Genomic DNA, 25298 nt, shown 5'->3' on the forward strand with positions numbered 1-25298 from the left:
AAAAAGATGATTTCTCACAACACCACATTCTCTCCGATGTCTTTTCACTTCCTTCAAGATATGTTTTGACACATAAAAATTTTAATTCTGATAAAATCTAATTTCCTCATTTTCTTTTTGTTGCTTGTGCTTTTGGTATCTTATCTAAGAAACTGTTACCTGACTTCAAGATCATAAAGATGTATTTCCGTGTTTTATTCTAAGAATTTCATACTTTCAGCTCTTACATTTAGATCTTGGGTTGACTCTGAGTTAGTTTCTGTAAGTGGTGGAAGTTAGAATTCCAATCTCATGCTCTTGGGTATGGATATACAGTTGTCCAGCACCACTATTCTTTCTCCTGTTGAATTGTTCTGATACCTCTGTCAAAAATCCGTTGACCATAATGTGCGCATTTATTTCTGGACTCAGTTCCATTCTATTGATCTATATGTCTGTTCTTCTGCCTGTCTCACATTGTATGAAGATTCTAATAAGTCTTGAAATTGGAAAATGAGCTGTCCCTTTTGTTCTTTTTCAGGATTGTTTTGGCTAGTTTGGGTCTTTTGAATTTCCATATGAATTTTAGGATAAGCTTATCATTTCTACAAAGCAGTTTGCTGGAACTTTTATGGATATTGCACTGATTCTGAAGGTCAATTTGAGGAATATTGCCATCTTAACAATATTAAGTCTTCCAATCTATAAGCAGGAGATATTTTTCCATTTATTTCAGTCCCTTTAATTTATTTCAATAATGTCTTATCGTTTTTAGGAAATAATTTTTCTAATTCTTTCATTAAATTTATTCCTAAGTGTTTTGTTCTTTTGGATGCCTTTTTTTTTAAAGATTTTATTTATTTATTCATGAGAGATACACAGAGAGAGAGAGGCAGAGACACAGGCAGAGGGAGAAGCAGGCTCCATGCAGGGAGCCCGGCATGGGACTCCATCCCCGGTCTCCAGGATCAGCCCTGGGCTGAAGGCAGCGCTAAACCACTGAGCCACCTGGGCTGCCCTGGATGCTACTTTAGATGGAATTATTTTCTTAACGTCATTTTCAGCTTTTTCATTGCAAGAATATAGAAATGCAATTAATTTTCGTATATTGATCTTGTATTCTGCAACCTGCCCAACTCATTATTAACTCTATTCGTTTTTTCATGGATTTAGTATTATTAATATTTTCTATAAATGATTGTGCCATCTGCAAATAGCAATAGTTTTACTTCTTCCTTTTCAATCTGGATGACTTTTATTTCATGTTCTTGACTAACTGTTCTGCCTAGACCTCCAGTAAAATGTTGAAGGAATGATGAAAGTAGGTAGAAATCCTTGTCGAGTTCCTGATCTTAGGGTGAAACTATTCAGTCATTCACCATTACATAGAATGTTATTTGTAGGGTTTTCGTGAATGCCCATATCAGACCTAGGACTTTCAGAGTCATATTTTTACTTCCCCCAAAAAATTCCTTTAGAATTTTCTTTTTTATACATCTGCTGATGGAGAACTCACTCATCTTTTTTAATGTTTCTTTTTTTTTAACTTCTTTCTTGGAAGACACGTTTGCCAAATATGTAAAATTATAGGCCCGGAGCTATTTCCTTGCTACACCTTGAAGATATCATCCCACTTTCTCCTGCTTTCCATTGTTGCTGACAATTCAGCTGCTGCTCCTTTGAAAGTAATCTCTTCGCCTGCCTTTGGCCCAGGGCGCGGTCCTGGAGACCCGGGATCGAATCCCACGTCGGGCTCCCGGTGCATGGAGCCTGCTTCTCCCTCTGCCTGTGTCTCTGCCTCTCTCTTTAGCTGTGTCTCTATGAATAAATCAATAAAATCTTAAAAAAAAAAAAACATGAAAGTAATCTCTTTTTCACTGGCTGCTATTAAAAATTCTCCTTATCTTTGATTTTCAGCAATGTCATGATATGTCTAGGAGTATAGTTCTTTTGATTTATATTGCTTGGGAAATTGGGGCTTCTTAAATATGTACATTGGTGTCTTTCATCAGTTCTGAAAATTTTTCAGTGATTATGTCTTCAAATACAGCATCTGCTGCTTTCTTTCCCACTCCTTCTTTGTGGATTGTGTTAAATATATGTTTGTATCTTATCACTGTGTCTTCTATGACTCTTATCTCCTTTCTTCCTTCCTTCTTTCTTTCCTCCCTTTCTCCCTTCCTCCCTTTCTCCCTCCATCCCCTAGTCCCTTCCTTCTTTTCTTCCTCTCACCTCCTCTCTCATTTAACCCCATACCATATTCTAGATAATTTCTTCTGAAGGATCTATCAGTTCATTAATTCCTTCTTTGAGTTTGTCTAAGCTGCTATTGTGTTAGGTTTTACTTTTGCTGGCTTTTCTTCAAGGAGTCTTTTTTTTTTCAATTTTATTTATTTATTCTTGAGAGACACAGAGAGAAGCAGAGACATAGGCAGAAGGAGAAGTAGGCTCCCTGCAGGAAGCCGGTTGTGGGACTCGATTCTGGACCCTAGGATCACTCCCTGAGCTGAAGGCAGACACTCAACCACTGAGCCACCCAAGCATCCCTCATAGAGTCTTATTTATGTGTATGCCTGGTTATCTTTGCCTATGTTATATATTATGGTTTTTTTTAATTATTTGAAGGAATAATTTGAGGTCCACAATAAAGAGACAGTGTTCAAAGGAGAATTTTAATTTCCTTTATGTCAAGTGCTCAGTGTTGTTGCTTTGTATAAATCAAATTATCCATAATACTAGGGATTTTTTAGAAGTTCTAATTCTAAACTTCTGAATAATCCTTATCTTGAGCATTTACACTTTTGGGTACCAGTTTAATGTGAGATACTGTCTTATCTGTCCACATTTAGTTCTCATGGAACTTTGTTTTTTTGTTTGGGTTTTTTTTTTTTTTTTTGGAACTTTGATTTTTATCTTCCGCACATATCCTACCAAGCTGTCAAAACAAAGGTCCTAATTTTGAAGTGTCAGCAAATGTCCTCAATTAAAAGTGATTTCCATGCTCACTATATCTCAGGGTTCTATTTTTCCTTCACTTTGGTCTGGTAATTCTTTATTATCTTGTTATTTAATTATGTTTTCAAGAAGCTTTTTCTTAATTTTTTCCAGCTTTTTAAATAGTTCCTACTAGAAGGTTTGATCAAATTACCTAGCCCACCATTCCTAAAAATAGGAAACCTCTCCACCTGGCTGACATTTCTACCATTTCTACTGCTCATCCTAAAGATAATAGATTGGTGTTCCCTATACTTTTCAAAGCATCCATTCCTGAAGATTCAGAGATCCAGCTTCTTCTCCTGTACAGTGGTTGTCAGTGCTACCACTTTTTCTTTCCAGAACTGGATTAGGGCCAGGCTAACTAGGCAACAGACTGTGTGACAGTCCATATAGGATATTAAACCATCACTGGATACATTGGAAATATGTCAATTAACTGAGGTTTCCTTATACAATGCCTTACCCCGTTTGTGGAACGTTAAATAGACCCACTCCCTCCAAAGTAGAATATGCCCTGTGGTAAAAATTTTAAAACATCTCTTCAGTAGCTATACTTTTCTCTGAACTTCTCCAACTCAGAGTCAGCCTGCTAATGGTTGCTGAAACTCTGTTACAGAGAATTGAAATTACAAAAATGAATCATGCATGGCATAGGCCATTTTCTGATATTTATTTTTAAATTTTTAAACTTTTTAGTAAGGCTACCAAGGAAATGTCTACTTCAGAAAATAATAAAATTATAGGGGAGAATGAGAACTACAAAAAAGTGAGAACATTTTTTTTAATTTTTATTTATTTATGATAGTCACAGAGAGAGAGAGAGAGAGAGAGGCAGAGACACAGGCAGAGGAAGAAGCAGGCTCCATGCACCGGGAGCCCGACGTGGGACTCGATCCCGGGTCTCCAGGATCGCGCCCTGGGCCAAAGGCAGGCGCCAAACCGCTGCGCCACCCAGGGATCCCCAAAAAAGTGAGAACATTTTATGGAATATTTTTAGGGCAGCTTTAATCAATGGAAGTGAATTATTCATAAAAATAAGTTGTTCTTGCCACTTCTAAATAAATGTTGAACAAATATGTAAAGATTTTACATTGGACAGAGAGCTCTAAATTGTCAGTTCACCTAAATGTTTCTTGATTTTGTCTTCCCCTAGCTTAGGTGATCCCCAAAAGATACTCACAAATTCGCTTTTAATGTAGTTTTTCAAAATTTTGCTGCTAATCACTCTAGGCAAAGGAACTAGAGTTCCTTTATAAAAATAAAGGAATAGAAGTAAAAACTCTGAAATTTTCCAACCCTCTTATACCATTAGTCCTACATTACCACTCCTTACTACTTTCTGAAATAATAACCAAGTGCCATTAGATATCAGTTCTTTACTTTTATTCTTGACCATTAAACTCCATGCAACTACTGATTATTTCCTTTATCTTAGGAACACTATACCCAGGCATCAAGAAGCAGAAAGATGCATCTACGAAAGATGGCTTCTGGGTAGGATAACACGTATTTCCTTGCCTCTATGTGATCAGCACAGCTACATTTGTCGGGACTCTATCAGTTAAAGTTAGAAAAAAAAAATCCAAAATGCCTCAAGCAAAGGGTGAAGTGGGACAGTGGAGCTAGAAAGAGATTTTTTGGCTCACATAACTGAAAACATTTAAGAGTAAAGCTCTCTTTAGGCAAGGTCTAGTAGAGGGACTCAGACACCATCAAGAATTAGTATCTTTTTATCTCTCCTTTCTCTTTTTCTCTAAAATTGGCTTTATTCCAGATTCCAATAGGAGGCTCCAGAATCTATAAGCATTCATCAGACTCGATGCCAGAAGTCCTAGCAAACAATCAATCCCCTCTTCTTTCCCAACAGTCCTGTCAAAATGTCCAGACTTGAGTCTCAATGACCTGGTTTGCCTCATGTGCCCATCTGTGATCCAAACACTATGACCAAGGAGGTGAAAGTTGCTGGTTGGCCAGCACTCAGTCACATGTCTGCCTCTAGAGAGGAAACCAGTCCACTGGAACCTAGTAGATTGAGAAGGATACAAGAGCAGGCAAAAGTGCTATAACTTAGGTGATAACTCAAAAGAGCAGGCAAAGTGCTATAACTTAGGCGATAACTAACCCAGTCTGCCTGAAACTGAGGGGTTTCCCAGGTCTTATGACTTTCGGTGATATAACAGGGATGATCCTGAGCAAACCAGGATGACTGGTCACCTAGTGCTGGTATCAAATGATTCAAAAAGCTAACACTGAGACCCAATGCCCTGTGACCTAATAGCTGAAGCAGTACAAGATTCTCCCTGGAAATCTATGGTTTTTCCCTCTTTCAGGTCTTATGTAAGTCCTTCCTGCCCTGTCCTCTGTGGTTGGGCACTCACTGTCAGTCATCAGTGTACTACAGTGTGGGATAGATAGGTGAATTGCAGACTCAGTCTCAAGCTGCTCACTTAGCTAGATCCAAATGAGCCTGAACCACTCCAACCAGAGTTTCCAGTGCTCTTTCTGTTGGTAAGCTCTGCCTTGAGGGTCACTCACTAGTTTCTTGATTACTGTACTTCCCCCAGGCCCATGTCTAAATTCCTCTCTCTTCTCCTGATTCATTTCACTTCTCTTCATTTGTTTAAGATTTTATTTATTTATTTATTTATGAGAGACACAGAGAGAGAGGCAGAGACATAGGCAGAGAGAGAATCAGGCTCCATGCAGGAAGCCCGATGTGGGACTCCATCCTGGGACTCCGGGATCATGCCCTGGGCCGAAGGCAGGAGCTCAACGGCTGAGCCACCCAGGCATTCCCTCTTCACTTTTTCCCTCTTTTCTCCTTGACCCTAAAGAATGAAGGTCACTGTCCCTTTGAGCCCATGTCTATTCCTCAGGCTTATAGTAATGGTTCTCTCACCTCACTCATATTTGCCAGTCTCTCTCAACTTACTTACAACTGCCTTGGCCAATAATTTTCAAACAGGGAATGTACGCAGCTCAGGGATGGGCCAAACAACCCACTAGGGTACAGAAAGATAATTTCAGAACTTCTATTTACAATCACTTTTGTATTATCTTCCTTTCATTTCCATGTACTGCCTGCCTCAATAACAGCTTTTTTAGACAAATGCATTCATTAATGAGTCCAATCAATCAGTGATGTTTCTTAGTCTCTGTCCCTAAAACATTCTAGATGAGTCCCTTATAAAGTCATGGTCTCTGTCCATAGGGACTTTTCATTGCTCACCCTGTCTTGCATATCTTCCATGTTTTTCACCAAACACACCAACCCTCTTCCACCCACCTCAGCCTCTGCCTCTCAACCAGATCATCCTGAGGCTTCAAGATCTCCTATCTTTGTCCATCTAATCTCCTCCCAAAATGAGCACCACCCCCCACCCTCAGGATCACCAAAATTTCCAGTCACCTTCAGCTCAAGAGCCATGTCTCTACCCCTGTATCTTGGCATTGTTCCCCTTCAACAATCTTAGTGGTGAGCATCTTTCTGGCTATAAGACTCCAGCTCTGGTAATGGTTTTCCCATCTGAAAATAAATGAGGGAAAAGATGAGGATACTATGGAACATAAATACAAATATATATGTCCTAGCTATCCATGACTATGCTTTATTCTCAGATTGTGGTTTTTCTACATTTTTCTATTAAAATATTCTTTTTCTTGTAAATGAGAGTGATTGTTATAATTAATTATCACCTTGCTGGGCAAAATCAAAATTTGGTGTCATCTTGGGTTCTGGAATCTTTTATACAAAAATTTTCTTATTCATACAATTCAAAAGTCTGGAGATTACCACACCATCAGTAAACAGAAAAGGTTTTGTTTGATTTGTTTTTAAGATAGAGAGAAAAGAAGTTGATTCATAGGGTGAAATCCAAATAGTTCAGAAGAGGTTACAAACTAAGCAATGACATTCAATCATCAGGTCTTATTTTATTATTTTTTTATTTTTGTTTTGTTTTGTTTATTTATTTTTATTGGAGTTCAATTTGCCAACATATAGCATAACACCCAGTGCTCATCCCACCAAGTGCCGCCCTCAGTGCCCATCACCCAGTCACCCCAACCTCCCACCCACCTCCCTTTCCACTACCCCTTGTTCGTTTCCCAGAGTTGGGTGTCTCTCATGTTTTGTCACCCTCACTGATATTTTCACTAATTTTCTCCCCTTTCCCCTTTATTCCCTTTCACTAATTCTTATATTCTCCAAATGAATGAGACCATATAATGTTTGTCCTTCTCTGATTGACTTATTTCACTCAGCATAATACCCTCCAGTTCCATCCATGTTGAAGCAAATGGTGGGTATTTATCATTTCTAATGGCTGAGTCATATTCCATTGTATACATAGACCACATCTTCTTTATCTTTTCATCCTTCAATGGACACTGAAGCTCCTTCCACAGTTTGGCTATTGTGGACATTGCTGCTATAAACATTGGGGTGCAGGTGTCTCGGTCTTTCACTGCATCTGTATCTTTCGGGTAAATCCCCAGCAGTGCAGTTGCTGGGTCGTAGGGCAGTTCTATTTTTAACTCTTTGAGGAACCTCCACACAGTTTTCCAGAGTGGCTGCCCCAGTTCACATTCCCAGCAACAGTGCAAGAGGGTTCCCCTTTCTCCACATCCTCTCCAACACTTGTTGTTTCCTGTCTTATTAATTTTCACCATTCTCACTGGTGGGAGGTGGTATCTCACTGTGTTTTGATTTGTATTTCCCTGATGGCCAGAGATGCAGAGCATTTTCTCATGTGCTTGTTGGCCATGTTTATGTCTTCCTCTGTGAAATTGCTGTTCATGTCTTTTGCCCATTTCATGATTGGATTGTTTGTTTCTTGGCTGTTGAATTTAATAAGTTCTTTATAGATCTTGGATACTAGCCCTTTATCTGATACGTCATTTGCAAATAACTTCTCCCATTCTGTAGGTTGTCTTTTAGTTTTGTTGACTGTTTCTTTTGCTGTGCAGAAGCTTTCTATCTTGATCAAGTCCCAATAATTCATTTTTGCTTTTGTTTCCCTTGCCTTTATGGATGTATCTTGTAAGAAGTTGCTGTGGTCAAGTTCAAAAAGAGTGATGCCTGTGTTCTCCTCTAGGATTCTGATGGATTCTTGTCTCACATTTAGATATTTCATCCATTTTGAGTTTATCTTTGTGTATGGCATAAGAGAATGGTCTAGTTTCATTCTTCTGCATGTGGATGCCCAATTTTCCCCACACCATTTATTAAAGAGACTGTCCTTTTTCCAGTGGATAGTATTTCCTGCTTTGTCGAATATTAGTTGACCATAAAGTTCAGGGTCCACTTCTGGGTTCTCTATTCTGTTCCATTGATCTATGTGTCTGTTTTTGTGCCAGTACCACACTGTCTTGATGACCACAGCTTTGTAGTACAACTTGAAATCTGGCATTGTGATGCCCCCAACTATGGTTTTCTTTTTTAATATTCCCCGGGCTATTCGGAGTTCATCAGGTCTTAGCACATCTCTTTCCTAATAGCAGAGTTTAGAGCTGGGGGATTGGGGAACATGAGGCACCTGGAACACTGAGCAGCAGTGAGGAAGGGATGCTCTCAAAGAAAGATAAACTGGTGAGGGCAGTCAGGCTCATCTGTGATATCATTGCACTAGTGCCAAGGGCTGATTCTGTCTTAAAACTTTTGCCCTAAAGGGGCCTCCTATATTTCAGGTATTCCTTGATATTGACAGGTACTGGCAACAGTAAAAACCCAAATATTGTGGATCCTGTCCAATCCTGTGCATTCCTGCTGCATCTTGCTTTATCACCAAAGGGGGCAGTGTTTGGGTTTCCCAACTGAAACTCCAGCAAACAAATAGGGACCTAATTCTTGTCTAGCCTGAAAAGATGCAGAATATTCAAATTCTTGTCCAAATATGCTAGGTATATTTTTACTAAAAATTCAGGTACTATTAGTCACTCAAACTGAGACTCAAAAATATGGCCAGATCTAGAGAACCAATGAACACTGAGCAGTATTAGATAGCCATGCTTATAGGCTTTAGAATTAAGTCTCAAAACTGAAATGGCATGGGGCACTTAGGTCATTTATACCCCCTATCCACAATCTGGGAATTATTATCTTGCTACTCCCACAAGCCAAACCAAATGTAAATGAGTCACTAAGTGACTGAATCCTGTCCTCGGAACACTCACATTAGGCTGAAACTCAGCGCTTAGGGGTCATTTTTCTGAGTCATATCTGACTTGGCAGCATGAGCTCATGGCAAGAACATGCTGAGTTTCTCCTGCCAGATTCTGGAATGGACATTTCACCTGGAAATAGTAGGTTGACTCTCTCACTTCTGTAAATTTTAATTTGTTTTTTCAGAGCCCACACTCAATGCTAGGGACCTCTGGACATAGTGGCATTCAGCCAGTTATTTTCAAAATATTCCTATACAGTAGGTAAAAAATATTCCTTATTTCTCTGAGAAACAGAGGCCCAGTTTTGGTGAAATGGTAAAACAATGTTGGAGTTAAGACATGAACTTCTTCACACATTATCATTCATACCAAGATAGCTTTGCTTCTGAGTCCCAGATTTGATAAAAAAAAAAAAAAAAAAAAAAAAAAAAGAACATTTTAAAACAATCCTACAAGTTTCCAAGAATCCTTGACCTCTGATCATCTGGAAAGAAGGTTAGATATAAGAAATGTTCTCTTGGCTGCAGGACTAATGTGAACATCCAGCATCCAGGAAGGCAGCTATAAGGAACAAGCCTCACAATCACTGAAGGGCATATTCCGTCAGAATTCTCTCTCCCCAGTGAAGGCCTCACAATTGCCCAATTACTGAGTACATCACCGAGATACAGTCTCCACTTTTTCTACTAGGCCTGAAATTTCTCCTAGGTGGTTCCCCTCCTCCTGAAGATCTAAATGAGATTGCTTTGAGCCCTCATTCCACTTTGGGAAAGTCTACTGCCCACTCCGTGATTTCTCAGAATTTTACATTTCATTCCCACTGCTGATTCCAACTCCCGGCCCACACTGAAGGCTTGTTCTCTGGTGTGCCCTTCCAGAGCTCTTCTTCCCTCTCCACTTCAGTATCAACCCAAATATGGAACTCAGCCTTCAGATGTTATTTGTTAGAGTGGTTTCAAGTTCACAGCAATATTGAATGGAAAGCACAGACAGAGAGTTCCACATACTCCAGCCCCCACACACGCATAGTCTCCCCCCGACTATCAATGTCCAGCACTGGAGTTCTACATCTGTCACAGTCGGTGAACTGACACTACCTCATCATCACCCAAAGTCCATAGTTTACATTAGCATATGCTCTTGGTGTTGCACATTCATGGATTTTGATAAGTGTATAATGACATATGTCCACCCATTGTAGTATCATATAAAATAGCTTCACTGCCTTAAGAATCTTCTATGCTCCTTTGATTAATCCTCCCAGAGCTCTGAGCCCCTTATAATCACTGATCTTTTTTTATTGCCTCCATAGTTTTGCCATTTCCAGAATATCATATAGTTGGAATCATACAGAGACCTTTTCAGATTGGCTTCTTTCACTTAGTAATATGCATTTAAGTTTCTTCCATGTTGGGTAGCCTGGGTGGCTCAGCGCTTTAGCACCCCCTTTGGCCCACGGTATGATCCTGGAGACCCAGGATCGGGTCCCACATTGGGCTCCCTGCATGGAGCCTGCTTCTCCCTCTGCCTCTCTCTCTGTGTCTCTCATAAGTAAATAAATAAAATCTTTAAACAGAAAAAAAAAAAGGTTCCTCCATGTCTTTTCATGGCTTGATAGATCCTTTCTTTGAGCTTTGGATAATATTCCATTGTCTGGATATACCAATTTATTTAACCATTCACCTACTGAAAAATATCTTGTTATTTTAGAGTTTGGGCAATTATGAATAAAGTCTTTATAAACATCTGTTGCAGGTTTTTGTAAGGATGTAAGTTTTCAATTCATCTGAGTAAACACTAAGGAGCACAACTGTTGGATCATATGCTAAGAGAATGTATTTTTGTTAGAAACTGCCCAACTGTCTTCCAAAGTGGCTGTACCTTTGCATTTCCACCAGTAGTGAGTGAGAGTTCCTGTTGTTCCACATCCTCATCAGAATTTGGTGTTCAGAATTGGCCATTCTAATAGGTATGTAGTAGTATCTTATTGTTTTAATTTGTAATTCCCTAATGACATATGATGTTTAGCATCTTTTCCTACGCTTATCTGTCATCTGTATATCTTCTTTGAGGAGGTACTGTTCAGGTATTTTGCTTATTTTTTAATCAGGCTCTTCATTTTCCTATTGCTGAGTTTTAAGGTCTTTGTAGATTTTGGATAGGAGTCCTTTATCCAAGCATGTTTTTTGGATACAAAATATTTCTTTGAAAATATTTTCCTTTTGCAAACATTTTCTATCTGTGGCTTGTTTTCTCATTGTTTTGAGGTTGATAGTTATTTTTATTCATAATTTTTGAAGATAGAATCCTGTCCTCTTTTTGTTTCTACTACTATAATCGATTACTGACTATAATTCCCTTCTTTTGGGTTTTCTCAAGGTTTTTCCCCTTTATCTTTTGTACCTTACAATACTATAATGTACCCACATGTTGATTTATTATTTTGGTGGAACTATTGGACATCTTTAATAAGGGATAATGCTTTTCATCAATCCTAGAGAATTCTTAGGCAATCACTTACCAAATAGTGTCTTTCTCTCAGTCTCTTTATTCTCTTGTTCTGGAACTCCTAGTAGATATATGTGGGAGCTTCTCATTCTATCCTCCATGCTTCTTATTGGCAGTGTCATGTTTTCTATCTCTTTATTTCGGTCTACATTTTGCATAATTTTCATAGTTCTATGCTTTCGTTCTATTTAATTTATTGAACTAAAGCAGCAGCGATACTTCGGCAGGGTCTCACAGATGCAGCCCTTTCATCTCCAAGTATTTTTGAGGTATGACCAACCTGTGGGCCCTTCCAGGCAGTGCCCTCTGCACCTGCTTTACCCTTTAGAGGGGAACCTGGCTAATCAGGGAAGAAACTCCCTCCAAAGGTAAACAGTGAGTAGAGTGTACATATGGTAGAAAACAAATGGCTCTTGGTACCATGTTGTGGAAATTATCTCACTTGGGCAGATAAAGGAGGAGGACACGCTCAGGTGGCACCGTTGAGTCCCCTCCTCCAATACACGGCCCATTTGTGACGTGTGCACCAACCTCTCGGAGAAAACTCTATCGCTACACTCTGCACGCTCAAAACTGGGCTATCCCTCTGTTGTGTGGTGCTCTGTGTCAACACTGCACCCCACCATGGCTGTCACTGCCTGCCAGGGCTTGGGGTTCATAGTTTCACTGATCGGGATTGCAGGCATCATTGCCGCCACCTGCATGGACCAGTGGAGCACCCAGGACTTGTACAACAACCCGGTGACAGCTGTGTTCAACTACCAAGGCCTGTGGCGCTCCTGTGTCCGCGAGAGCTCTGGCTTCACCGAGTGCCGGGGCTACTTCACCCTGCTGGGGCTGCCAGGTAAGGGCCGGGTGCAGCGGGCTGGCAGGGAGATGGAGGCCGCTGCCTGGGGCACTGGAGAGGGGCTGCTGGGGAATGAGAAGCCCCAGCTCCCACCACCAGAGTCAGAACAGGAATGCAGGAGCCTTAGGGAGAGGAGCTCTCTGAGCTGTCAGGGCTCCCGTTCCCCTAGTGATGGTGCCCAATTTCTCCCAAGGGGCACATCGTTTAAACAACTCCTATGTGAGCAATGTCATTGAGATCCAGTCACACACAGGAACAGGACTCAAGGGACCAACTTTAGCCCCCAGATTCCCCCTCCCTGAAATGGAGTCTGTGAATCTCATAAACAGTTTCATCCCAGGACCTCTTGTGCCTGGGCCGGACTTCCAGGGAAGCCTAAGCATGTGGCAGCTGCAACAGGAAGGGGCAGAGGAAAGGCATGCAGAAAAACAACTGACTGCTGTGTTTCTTTGGGGTGCGCCAGATGGGCCCCTTCTCTGTGGCTCTACGCTCCTGAACTCCAGATAATATTGGCCATGTGGAATCAGATTCAGGGTGCTCTCTGCACAGAGGCCTTTTGTGGCAAGTGATATCTGCCCCACAGGCAAGGTGTGTGGGCTGTGATGCCCACTGCCCCAGACTGGTATTAACCACACAAGGATTGTGTGATTGTCATTTTAACTTGAAAAAAAAAATCAGGTTTCAAGAGTAGGTATTAAAAGTGTTTTTTTTTTTAAAGGAGTAGATGTTAAAAGTGTCTTTCACCCATGTAACAGAGTAAGACAATGAATAAACTTGTCATTTTTTATTTTTTAGTTCTTCATTCCTTCCATAAATATACATCAAAATCTTGAGAAGGACACTGATACAAGATGGGCATTGTAGGGAGCACAGGAAATAAAAAAGTGGGGCTCTCCCCTCCAGGAACTTTGCCATCTGACTGTAGGGTTAAGATTCAGACACACACAGAAGGTGACAAGTAAAGATTTAAGTCACAGAGTGAATCATTCTTTAATACACTCCACACCTACTGATGGAGAGCTCACTGCACTCTCAGGATTACTGGGGCTAGTACCCTCAAAAATATGAAAGTGCACCCCAGTCTGGGTATGACAAGGTACCAAGTGAGGCCAGAGGGCCAGTGCTATAGAGATGAGATGAGGATGGAACTGCTCAGGAAAGGTTCCAATGAGGAGGAAAAACCACAAGTAACCCTCAAAAGGCAGGTAGAGTTTGAAAAGGGCAGCAGCACAAGCAAGGGCAGAAGGGTGCTACCACTTGGGTCTTACTTGGGGCAAAATCAAAGAATGACCTTTGCTGAAGGAGAGGGTTTGTGTAGGCACGATAATGGAGGGCATTGATTGCCATTGTTAAAGAGGTCAGGACTGGGTATAAACAATAGGACATGAATCAGATCAGTGAGTGACCAGCTGCGGATTCAGTGGGGCCTCCCTCCGCTACTGGAGCAAAGATGAGCCACTCCCACATCCGGGTATCTTGCTGACCCAGCCTTGGCTCTGATCTAACCAGTTGTCCTTGGGATTCTCCTCCACCTCAAATACAAAAACTCAAGATCTCTCCAGAGACTAGGACCTGGGTCAATGCAGAGCTAGAGGCGTTAGTGGAGGAAATCAGCCTGGAGCTGACCTCTTGCTGCACAGAGCACCCATGTGACTGCTGAGGAGTTTGTGCTGCTCCACAAAGGGAGGATAACAATGGCGGATCATGGACTAGGACTTGAGTAAACACTTGGCTTGCAACACTTTATGTAACCTCTGCAAACCGCCCTGTAGGCTTGGGGTTATTATTAACACCCTTTTAGAAACAAGGAGTAACTTCCCCAAAGTCATATACAGATGGAGTCAGGGCTCAGACCCTGTTCTGCCTTCATGGATACCCAGCTGGTTGTCCTAACATGGAGCCCTGAGACTCTCCGGCTCCAAACAGAAATCTCTACCGACCCAAAGCAAAAATCGCCAAGGTGGAGGGACCTTCCTAGCCTCACCTCCTGGCTAAGCCTGGTGCCCCAACCCCACACAGACTTCTCCTTGGGCAGCTATCCTGGATTAACAACATCTGTCAACACACCCCATATTTATCTTACAGATGGAGCCTGAGAGGGGCCCAGCAACTTGCCCAAGCTTACAGAGTTAACATTGGGCCAGATTGAAACTGCCCCTTAGGACTTCTCTCAGAACCTTCAAGTGTTATGTGTGTGTGTGTGTGTGTGTGTGCACACGCATGTGTAAATCCTGTCACTAGTTTAGAGAACTATTTTTTTAAAGAGTTTTGTAGGAATCCCTTTTAAAGGAAAAAAAAATCTTACAGACCCTCAATGTTCACTTAACTTATACTTATTTTAATGTTACTTGAATTTATTCAAGTATAACAGTAGATTTAAATTCTTAATGCATATAAGTTTTATACAAGTACAAAAAGCACATTTGCAAATGTAATGTAAGTAACGCTGAAAAACTAATTAATCTAAATTTCAAAATTAGGTTGGTGTTGGGGATAGTGTTCATGTGCATTGGGAGTTTAACAGACAAAGATATAACCTCAAATCCAATTTTGCATTTTCCCTGTTTCAGTGTTTTGACTTCAATATTATTAATGCAGATTCTTTATTTGCATAGGTTTGTTTTACAAAATGGTGTTAATAAGTTCAAGGTACTTACATCTCACACCAGCCTCATCTTTCTTGTGGTAATAAGGTGTCTGTGGCTTGATAGCTCTTTGCAGTGGTCTTGTTCATTTAGGTTTAAGTTGTATTGAAATGTGGCTCTAAGGTTATCAACCCAATTATTTCTGGAACTTGGAAGGGAAAGTTCTCTGCCATACTTTTACCACCACTGATTGTTGCAATCAAGTATGTGGAAAGACAGGACAGTGCAATGCTGCTGGTGAAGCTAGTGTGGTGTTGACCACAAGGCATTGGTGCCCTAGCTTAGAGTGTCAGCACCACAAAGTAGAGAGAAATTGCCCTGATTGCAACTTCGGTTTGAGGAAGAATGAACCTTGTCTTCATGTAGGAGTTGAGATTACTTCACTGTCCTCTGGTATAAACATGATCATTAACAAAAACACATTTAAAAAAAAAAGGGGGGGGATCCCTGGGTGGCGCAGCGGTTTGGCGCCTGCCTTTGGCCCAGGGCGCGATCCTGGAGACCCGGGATCGAATCCCACGTCAGGCTCCCGGTGCATGGAGCTTGCTTCTCCCTCTGCCTATGTCTCTGCCTCTCTCTCTCTGTGTGTGACTATCATAAATAAATAAAAATTAAAAAAAAAAAAAAACCTGAACCATAAGAGGCCAGCCTGAGGATCTGGAATGTACTTGTCTTAATTTCCCTTCCATTGTCATTGAAATGAAAGTACAGAATTCTAAAATTTCTATTGAGAAGCTATACACTTCCCAGAAGACTCTCAGGCTCAGAGGGAAGAAGTCAGGCACAACCAAACCTTCCAGAGGAACTCTAGGCATAGGACTGGCAGTCACCTTCCTAGGTAAAATCATTTCACTAGGCCCATAACTAGCAGCCAACTTGTCTGGGCTGGCCAGATTTGGACAAGTGCCCGTCTTGGCAGGGATAAGGAAGAAAAAGCAAGGGCCTCTCCCACACACAGAAATAATAGGAAAATAAATAACACAGAAATTGTGGCATTAGAAGGAATCCTTAATTATTCAACAAATATTTGTTGAACACCTATTATGTCCCAGGCTGTCTACACCTAAGGAACATAGGTATCACAAATCTAGAAGGAGACAAAGAGTAAACAGACCATTGTAATGCAAGTGTTCTCAGCCTCAGCATTATTTACATTCTGGACCATATAATTCTTTTTTCTGTTCTGTGCCTTATAGGATAGTTAGCAGCATCCCTAGTCTCTACCCACTAGACAGGAGTAGCAGCACCCTCTACCCAGTTGTGATAACCAAACATCTCCAAACATTGTGCCCTGTCCCTGGAGGGCAAAATCAGACCCCGTTAAGAATCAGTGCAAGAAAGTATAGTAAGTGTCTTGTATGGTATGGGGTATAGACATGAGGAAAAGAAGGCTTTCTAAAGGAAATGCCAGTGAGGCCAAATTACTAGGGAAGCATATGAGTTACTCAAGGAAATAAAAAGGTAAAGGGTTTTCCAGAAAGAGAGAATATCATCTGGAAAAGCATGAGAGAGCATAGTGTATTAATAGAAATAAAATAACTTAGTTTTATGTGATATGAGCTGGAGGAGGGGGTGATATAGTACAACGACATGCGTTAAACACTTAGGAATGATAATTTTAAATATTTTGCAAGAATCAAAATGAAAAACAAGCTCTACTAAGGAAAAGTTAAGTCTTAATTAAGGTTCCTAGATAATAATATTATAAAGATATGAATTTATGAAGATGTGGATTTGTCCCTAATTAATGTATAATAATAAATATTATTTTATTATTATTAATAAAATTTATTGAGACCTTACTGTGTGCTAGGTATTTGTTTAATAAATTAGCATATATTAATTGCATAAATTACATAATTATATACGTTTACATAAATTACCTATGCATACTGTAATTGTCACAACAACCCTATGAAGTAAGTAGTAATAGTATCTCCATTTTATAGATGAAGAAACTGAAGCACAGAAAGATTAAAGAATTTGCCTGATGACATTTTAATAGTAAGTGGCAAGGGGAAGATTCAAACTCAGGCAGACTTTCTCCAGAGCCTAAGCTGCATACCAAGAATTCTAATCAAAATATCAGCAAGAGTTTTCCTTTGGGAACTTGACAAAGTCATTAATCTGTAAGAAGAAGCAGATGAAATTAACCTTTCATAGTTTTTTTCAGAATAAAATATAAATAGTGAGCTAACTCCACCAGATACTTAACCACATTCTAAAGGTGTAGTAATTAAAAGTGCACTTTGGCCCAAAGATGGACAGACTGGTCAATGGAACAAAATCTAAAATTAGAAGTACATATTGTGAATTTCATGTAGATAGAGGAGGATTTACAAAGCAATGGGGAAAGGAAAGGTTATTCAATAAGAAGTTGCAGAAACTGCAGAAATTATTGATTAGATTTTTCAAGAGAAAAAAGAATTATAGTAGCAATCAACATGTATACCAAAATAGGTTCCAGATTAGGTAATGTAAAAATACACAAAATACTTTTAAATCTTCTAAAATTCTAAAATGATTCTAATAATGTTTTCTTCCCTTAAATAGAAAATAAATTCCTAAGCACAGAAATGATGAAAGAAACTCAAAAGCAAACTCATTTGCTTTTTGAATGACTACATCATTCAAGTATTTATTAAGTATGTATTATGCACCAGGTACTATGAAGCAATAAATGGAATATGTAAAACCATGAAAAATTTAAAAAACAAATAATCGATGAGAGAAGATCTTTTTAGTAATTATAACAGTATATTAAGATCTTAAACAAATAATCTATTCAATAAATCAATAGACAAAGTGCTAAAATTACAGTAAATAGAAAGAAGCACAAACTGACAATGTAGGAAAAGGGGAAAAAATAGATCATCATAAATATTTGTTTTTAAAACAAAGCTTCAAACTCAGTAATCAAAATGATGCAAATTAAAACAAATGATCATGTATAACTTACCAAATTCACAAATGAGATGAGCATGCAGTGAGACAAGATCTCTCAAATACTGCCGTTGGAATAAAATTCATAGAAAAAAAATCTGATTCCATGTAAAAAAGTTTTTTTTTTTTATGATAGTCACAGAGAGAGGCGGGGGGCGGGCAGAGACACAGGCAGAGGGAGAAGCAGGCTCCATGCACCGGGAGCCCGACGTGGGATTCCATCCCGGGTCTCCAGGATCGCGCCCTGGGCCAAAGGCAGGCGCCAAACCGCTGCGCCACCCAGGGATCCCCCATTTTAAAGATTTTTAAGCAAAGTTATACCAACCCCATTATTGTTAAATAGAATCTAACCATGAATTATTATTATATATTATGAAAATCAGGCCATGAATTGTTATTATTATTAGAGATACATGTAATGTATTTTAACAAAGCCTCTTGCATGAACAAGGAAGTTGGATTTTCCTCTGTGAACACCCATTCACTCTTTGGCAGTAAACTTAAAGCAGTGGTCGTTCATTTTATGACACAGAAAACCCACCCAAGAAGTGACAAATTCCATCTTCCAGATGTTTTAAAACCTATCAATATGTATTTCACATTTAAAAAATACAGAGGAACGCCTGGGTGGCTCAGTAGTTGAGCATCTGCCTTCAGCTCACAGCATGATCCCAGAGCCCCAGGATTGCAGGGAGTCCCACATCAGGCTCCCTGCATGGAGCCTGCTTCTCCCTCTGCCTGTGTCTCTGCCTCTCTTTCTGTGTCTCTCATAAAAAAATAAATAAAATCTAAAACAAACTTAAAAATCAAAAAAAAGTACATAGACTTACATTTTTTAAAAAAATATGTGGACTCACATTTTCCCTTTATTCATTTAGCATTCTGCTAGGGAGAAGTAGCTTTAGTTTATCCTTTAAAATTAACGTTACCTTCTTCCAAAAAATAAAGTCACTGGCACCATTTCCAACAAAAAAGGAAGCTAATTCATTATTGCCTGAATAACTATTTTTCCCTGATCTTGAAATTTTGCATAAGAACATTTGCATAGGGAAAGGAGAGGGAAACTGCCATGAGTGAGAATAGATAACTTGTAATAACCTATTTCTTTTCTTTTTTCCATTTTCAATCCATAGTATCATAGTCAAGGTACAAGGTGGGTATTAGACAAATGTCATAAAATGAACAACTGGAAACCAAACTCTTTATAAATAAAAATCCTGTGTCTTAGTTGAAGCAAAAGCAAAATGAAACAATGAATCACTCTTGAACTATTCCAATATTTTCCAGTCTCATAAATCAATCCCCATCCAGCAGCAGAGACCAGAGGTGCTTTTTCTAGTTGCTTCTTCTTCACCCTTTGGGCTTGGCCTTGTAACTCAGTTCAGGGAAAACAGACACCAACGCTGTTGCATCATAAGTGATAGAACTCTTGCTTACTTTTTTTTTTTTTTTTTTTTTTTTAGTTTTCTGGCTCATGATTCACTCTCTACAGTGATCACAGAACCCAAAGCAAGATAAGCACTTGAGGGGAGTGTGGCCTCCATTCAAACTAGGGGGAGACCTTCCATATTTGCTTTCTGTGTTTGCTGGGAAAAAAGGAATAGGAGCAGTGGCCGGGTGCACTCAAGATAACATTGAAATGTCCGATGCAAAAGCTTGTTTCCTGGAGAACCTGTGTGGGTTAGAAAGTTGTATGTTGGGTGTGTTTCCAGGCCTGGAAATCTAGAGGTGGGGAAACTATAATTAAAATGGCTCTGGGGGCACCTGAGTGGCTCAGGCTGTTAGGTGTCCAACTCTTGATTTCAGTTCAATCTCAACCTCAGAGTTGGGAGTTCAAGCTCTACTATGGGCTCCACACTGGGCATGGAGCCTACTTTAAAAAAAAAAAAAAAAAAAAGATGGTTCTGAATTCAAAGGCCAGATACACATGACCCCCAGGAAGTGGCAGGTCAACCAATTCTCTAACAAAATTGAACAGGTTAGGCAAAATGCAATGGTTAATTTCTGGCCAAGTTTCTCTTTTTTGTCATTACATAATTCCTGATATTTTGACCAATTATAGTGAAAACTTTTCTGCGAAATGTGGAAGACAGTGTGTGAGATCTAAAAGGGCCCCGAAGTATTCTACTTTAGTCTGCAAATGTTACAGATGAAGAAACTGTGACCTACAGGGGCCGAACAGTTTGTTAAAAATCACCCAGCACCCAGTGTGTTAGTGACGGTGTCAGGAGCAGATCCCAGGATGCTCAACAACCAGATTAGGGGCTTAGGCTCAGCCAGCCCTGATCCCTTCTCTGGCCTTTCCAGAACCTTCTGCGTCTGCCATGTGGTCTCCATGTGGTTCTCATGGCATGAGTGAAAGGGTGAGGTGGAGGTCAGCAGGATATCTCCCTTCTTCTCATCCTATCTCCAATACTGTAAAACAAAAGCAAATCTCTAGGATTTGACTTCCTGTTCTCAAAAGTGAGAACACATTGCCTGCCTCTCCCACTCCACAGGGAAATAGGGAAGGAGCACCGGACCTTAGAGAAGCAGGGACTTCGAGCTCCACCTTCGCTGACTCTATTGCATCTGTGATTCATAGCACTTGGACAAGTTCCTGAATCGATTCCCCCCTCATTTGCCTCAAAATATATGGGTGTGGGATACTAATACCTACTCTACCCATTTCTGTAAGAGCAAAATGGAAAGATGTACATGAAAAATAGTGAGTGTATGAGTTGTGAGGATAAAAATGGGACGGTCTGGGTTAAGACACGGACTCCTGGGGTCTGTAAGTGAGGTCAGCCCAAGGGGTTTCCTGGGATGAGCAGAGCCTAAAAGAAAAGCTTGCGGGGGTTGTCAGAGGTACCGGACTCGTCGTCGTGGCCTTTGGGAAGGGTGTCCCTTCAGATCTCTGTGCTCTCAAGCCGGCGCAGCCTGCGCAGCTGGGCAGGACAAGTGCCTCTTGGGGCCACTACCCTAACAAATGAAAAAATAATGCCCTTGAACCAAGAGTGAAACTGAACTATCTAAGGAAAACAGTGTGAGCAAACACCCGGGGCTGAGGGAAACCATCTGATCGGGGCAGCCACCCACACGCCGCCGGGAGGAAGGCGCCGCTGCTCCCTGAGCCCGCGGCCGGAGGCGCGCAGGCCAAGGCCATGTCCACCACCACGTGCCAGGTGGTGGGCTTCCTCCTGTCCCTCCTGGGCCTGGCGGGCTGCATCGCCGCCACCGGGATGGACATGTGGAGCACCCAGGACCTGTACGACAACCCCGTTACCGCCGTGTTCCAGTACGAGGGGCTCTGGCGGAGCTGCGTGAGGCAGAGCTCAGGGTTCACCGAGTGCCGGCCCTACTTCACCATCCTGGGCCTTCCAGGTAGGCCGCGGGAGCCGAGCAGGTGAGGCCGCGGGAGCCCGCAGGTGAGGCCGCGGGAGCCGCGCAGGTGAGGCCGCGGGAGCCGCGCAGGTGAGGCCCCGGGAGCCGCGCAGGTGAGGCCCCGGGAGCCGTGCAGGTGAGGCCTCGGGAGCCGCGCAGGTGAGGCCCCAGGAGGGGCCGGCCGCGCCCCCCACCTCTGCGTGTGACCCTTGCAGTGTTGGCTCTGAAGAAAAGGTGTGAATTAGAGACGTTGGCCCCGTGACAAAGAGGGCTAGAGTCGTACCTGAGAAAATCGGAGAATTCCTACTCCAGTCAAAGGAAGCGCGGGGTCATGAAAAGAAGGGCTCTATTGTCAGAGCCTGCATGCTCGGGATACTTGGAGTAGTCGTGTGCATGCATGTGCGTGTGACTTGCCTGTGCATCCATGGGAGTGAGGAAGCAGGATGGTGAATGTCTTCGTCCAGCCAGAAACGTTTAAGGAGAGCTCGTTTCATTGCATTTTCGATTCAATTAGATTTTTCTTTGAAAAGTTGGAGTCTCTGTAAGCGCCAGAAGATATATATTGCCATTAAATTAGAACTATTCCTTTTCTTGCTTTGCATTGAGAAGTTCTAGTATGCACTCCTAAAAAACAATGTATGCCAGGATATTATAAAGTCATACTCATAAATATAATTTATAATAATCTCATAATATAAATATAATTATAACTCTGACATCTTTGCACCCCTGAAGATGAAGTAGGTTAAGCCCCTGCTTTTTTTATTTTTTTTAAGACTTTATTTATTTATTCATGAGAGACACAGAGAGAAAGAGAGGCAGAGACACAGGCAGAGGGAGAAGCAGGCTCCTAGCAGGGAGCCCCATGTGGGACTCGATCCTGGGTCTGGGTCTCCAGGGTCACACCCTGGGCTGAAGGCAGCGCTAAGCCGCTGAGCCACCCGGGCTGCCCAAGCTCCTGCTTTTAACGCAGATTATTTCAAACATACATATACAAACTTTGCATTCTAGATATTACGGGAGCTACTTGTATTTAAAGAACAAGGGTGGGCAAAAAAGAAAACAAAAGGCCAGTCTTATTAGTGGCTCCAAGGAGTGGCCAAGATATTGAGTTTGGTGAGGAAGGGAATAGTGTTGGGTTTGCCACTCTGAAACAAGCACCTTGTGAATAGAAGATGGAAATAAATGTGCACAGCACTGTTAAGAGCCTTGTACTTGAAATTGAATTATGGAAAGTAATTCAACTAATATATCTTCATTTTTGGGGAAGAAGTAGAAGATGGGTGACAGAGTAGAATCGGGGTATTTACTGTATTTTTTGGAAGCCACTTGTATTGCAGGCCCTGCAGGATCGCTGACTGAGACGCTGCTTAGAGAAACAAGGCGGCTGGGACCTGGCCTCAGGGAAGACAGCCAGCGAGGAGGGGTTCTGGGGTGAGGGAGTGGTCAGAAGGCCGGAGGTGCAAGCGTGGAGTGTGGAGCTGCTTGCTGCACTACATTTTAACTATTAAATGAAGGGAAAAGATTGACCTCATATTCGAAATTAAGGGATAACAGCCCATGACGTCATACCCAGGGCCCCACCATGCATTACCAGTCTCTGGCTCATCCTGTCTCTTTCCACACATGGGCCCCCATGCCGTCCTCTCTGGTCAAAACTGCTGATCAGCCCCTGTCCTTCTTGCCTCTTTCATCTCCCTTCCTCAATTAGGCTTATATTCTCCTTTCTTAGAAGGTCTCCTGATTCTGATCATTGTCAAGTTCTGTCCCTCCGTGGGTCACTGACAACCAAATTAAAAGAACTAATTTTACTACCGCCTCTCACTCTTAGGCTTTCTCGGTCTGGTTTTCATCCTTCATCTCTTTAGAGTATTGACTCCTTGGACTGTGGCAGAAGGTCGAGTAGAATCTTTCAGTCACCAACTCCTAGTTCTCAGCTCTCATCTCCTTAGATATTTTTTTTAATATTTTATTTATTTATTCATGAGAGACACAGAGAGAGAGAAGCAAAGACACAGGCAGAGGGAGAAGCAGGCTCCATGCAGGGAGCCCGACGTGGGACTTGATCCCGGGTCTCCAGGATCAGGCCCTGGGCTGAAGGCAGGTGCTGAACCACTGAGCCACCCAGACTGCCCCTCCTTAGATATTTTAAAACTCAAACCCCCTCATGGTTCCCCCACTCACAGCTTAATTAGGTGGAGACATGACACCTGATACCCACGCCCTCCTATATCCCTCACCTTGCCTGGTTTATCTTTCAGTATTCCTCTGTCCCCAGCCTATGCTTCTCCCTGTCCATTTCCTATACCCTGAGCTTGGTCCTGGATACCCATTGCCCCCAGTGCCCAATGCCCCCTCCACCACCTCACTGCCATCTCCACAAATCTTCTCATGTGCAAGGTCCAGCTCAAATATGACCTCCTCTGTGAGGCCTCTTCACATCCCTAAATTGAATAGGATCCCATGGATCTCTGTGCCAAACCCAGAGCGCTCTGATAGCATTGAACATACCCACCCTCATTACACTGCTCACAAGTTTGAAAAGCTGAAAAGTTTCAGGCAGTCATCACAGAGGCATATCCCAGTCCTGCCTGTCTGGGTCAGGGGAATAGGATTCCACCAAAATCCAGGAAAGACATTTCTTGGACTTGAATTGCCAAAAAGGAGATACTTTAAATCACTGATAATGTAAGGCTATGGAGAACAGTGCGGATTTAAGAATAGCCAGGCCTTGTGCAGCAAAAGTGACTACAGTGTAAATTGGCATCCCAAAATGCAAATATTTGTTTGGTGACTTAAGATTTGGCTGACTTGGGGCACCTGGGCAGCTCAGTCAGTTAAGTATCTGACTCTTAATTTTGGCTCAGGTCATGATTTCGGGGTGGTGAGATCAGGAGCCTGGTGTTGGGCTCCCCACTGGGGGTGGAGCCTGCTTAAGATTCTCTCTCTCCCTCTGCCTCTCTCTGCCTCCCATAGGCATACTCTCTTTCTCTCAAAAATAAAATAAAATAAATAAAAGATTTGACTGACTAAAGTAAGGGATGGGTGGGATGATTTCCAGAAAGAAAAGGCTAAAAATACACTCCAAAACTAAAGGCAGACATATGAGAAGATGGAGCAGCCAGAGAAGGGGCCAGTGGGTGGCTGGTGGATATTTGTGGGGCTCCTGAGGAAGCAGAAAGGGGTCACACATTAACCACCCAGGACCTAGCACCTAGCAGAGACTTGGCCATCAGGAACAACTGCTGAGGAACGCGTGGGTGGCTCAGCGGTTGAGCATCTGCCTTCAGCTCAGGGCATGATCCTGGAGTCCCAGGATCGAGTCCCACATCAGGCTCCCTGCCTGGAGCCGGCTTCTCCCTCTGTCTATGTCTCTGCCTCTCTCTCTATGTCTCTCATGAATAAATAAATAAAATCTTTTTTAAAAAAAAAAAAAGGAAAGAACCACTGCTGAGAGCATCTTCTTGAGCATGTCAAGGGACGTAGGGAAGAGAGACTTGAAGCAGAGGATCGAGGTGAAATGCCTAAAAACAGAAATGGAAGATTGCAGAGGGTTTCATTTTGACCTAGAACTCAGGGGAGTACCACCCGCCAGCAGAGAAATAAGCTTTAAAGTACTATAAAAGCATGAGGCAGATATCATTGTAATACTTCTGTTAACAATCATAATATCACTACCAATTATTCAATTCTTCCTAAGGATAAGCTCTTTTCTTGCAAAATCTCACATAACCTTTCATTCATCAGATAAAAATGTATCACATTTAGTTGGAACTTACAGCCATAGAATAATTTAATTCCATTCAACTAGCTGTATTATGTAACCTACAGATGGATTAATGACGTAAATG

General features: G+C 41.7%; 1 protein-coding gene across 2 annotated transcripts in view; it reads left to right on the plus strand.

The window, feature by feature from the left end:
* Window positions 1-12157: 12157 nt before the first annotated feature.
* The window catches only part of CLDN18 (claudin 18), a 28371-nt gene continuing 15230 nt past the window's right edge, over window positions 12158-25298 (plus strand). Inside the window, exon 1 of one of the 2 annotated variants that reach the window (XM_038570983.1) lies at window positions 12158-12493. In XM_038570983.1, coding sequence (XP_038426911.1) covers window positions 12274-12493 — 220 coding nt within the window. In that variant the 5' untranslated portion in view covers window positions 12158-12273. Of the gene's footprint in view, window positions 12494-21087; window positions 21448-25298 lie in introns of those variants that run through there. The other variant, XM_038570982.1, reaches the window with a different exon arrangement.

This window comes from Canis lupus, chromosome 23, assembly GCF_011100685.1.
Source record: "Canis lupus familiaris isolate Mischka breed German Shepherd chromosome 23, alternate assembly UU_Cfam_GSD_1.0, whole genome shotgun sequence".
Taxonomy (NCBI): Eukaryota; Metazoa; Chordata; class Mammalia; order Carnivora; family Canidae; genus Canis; species Canis lupus.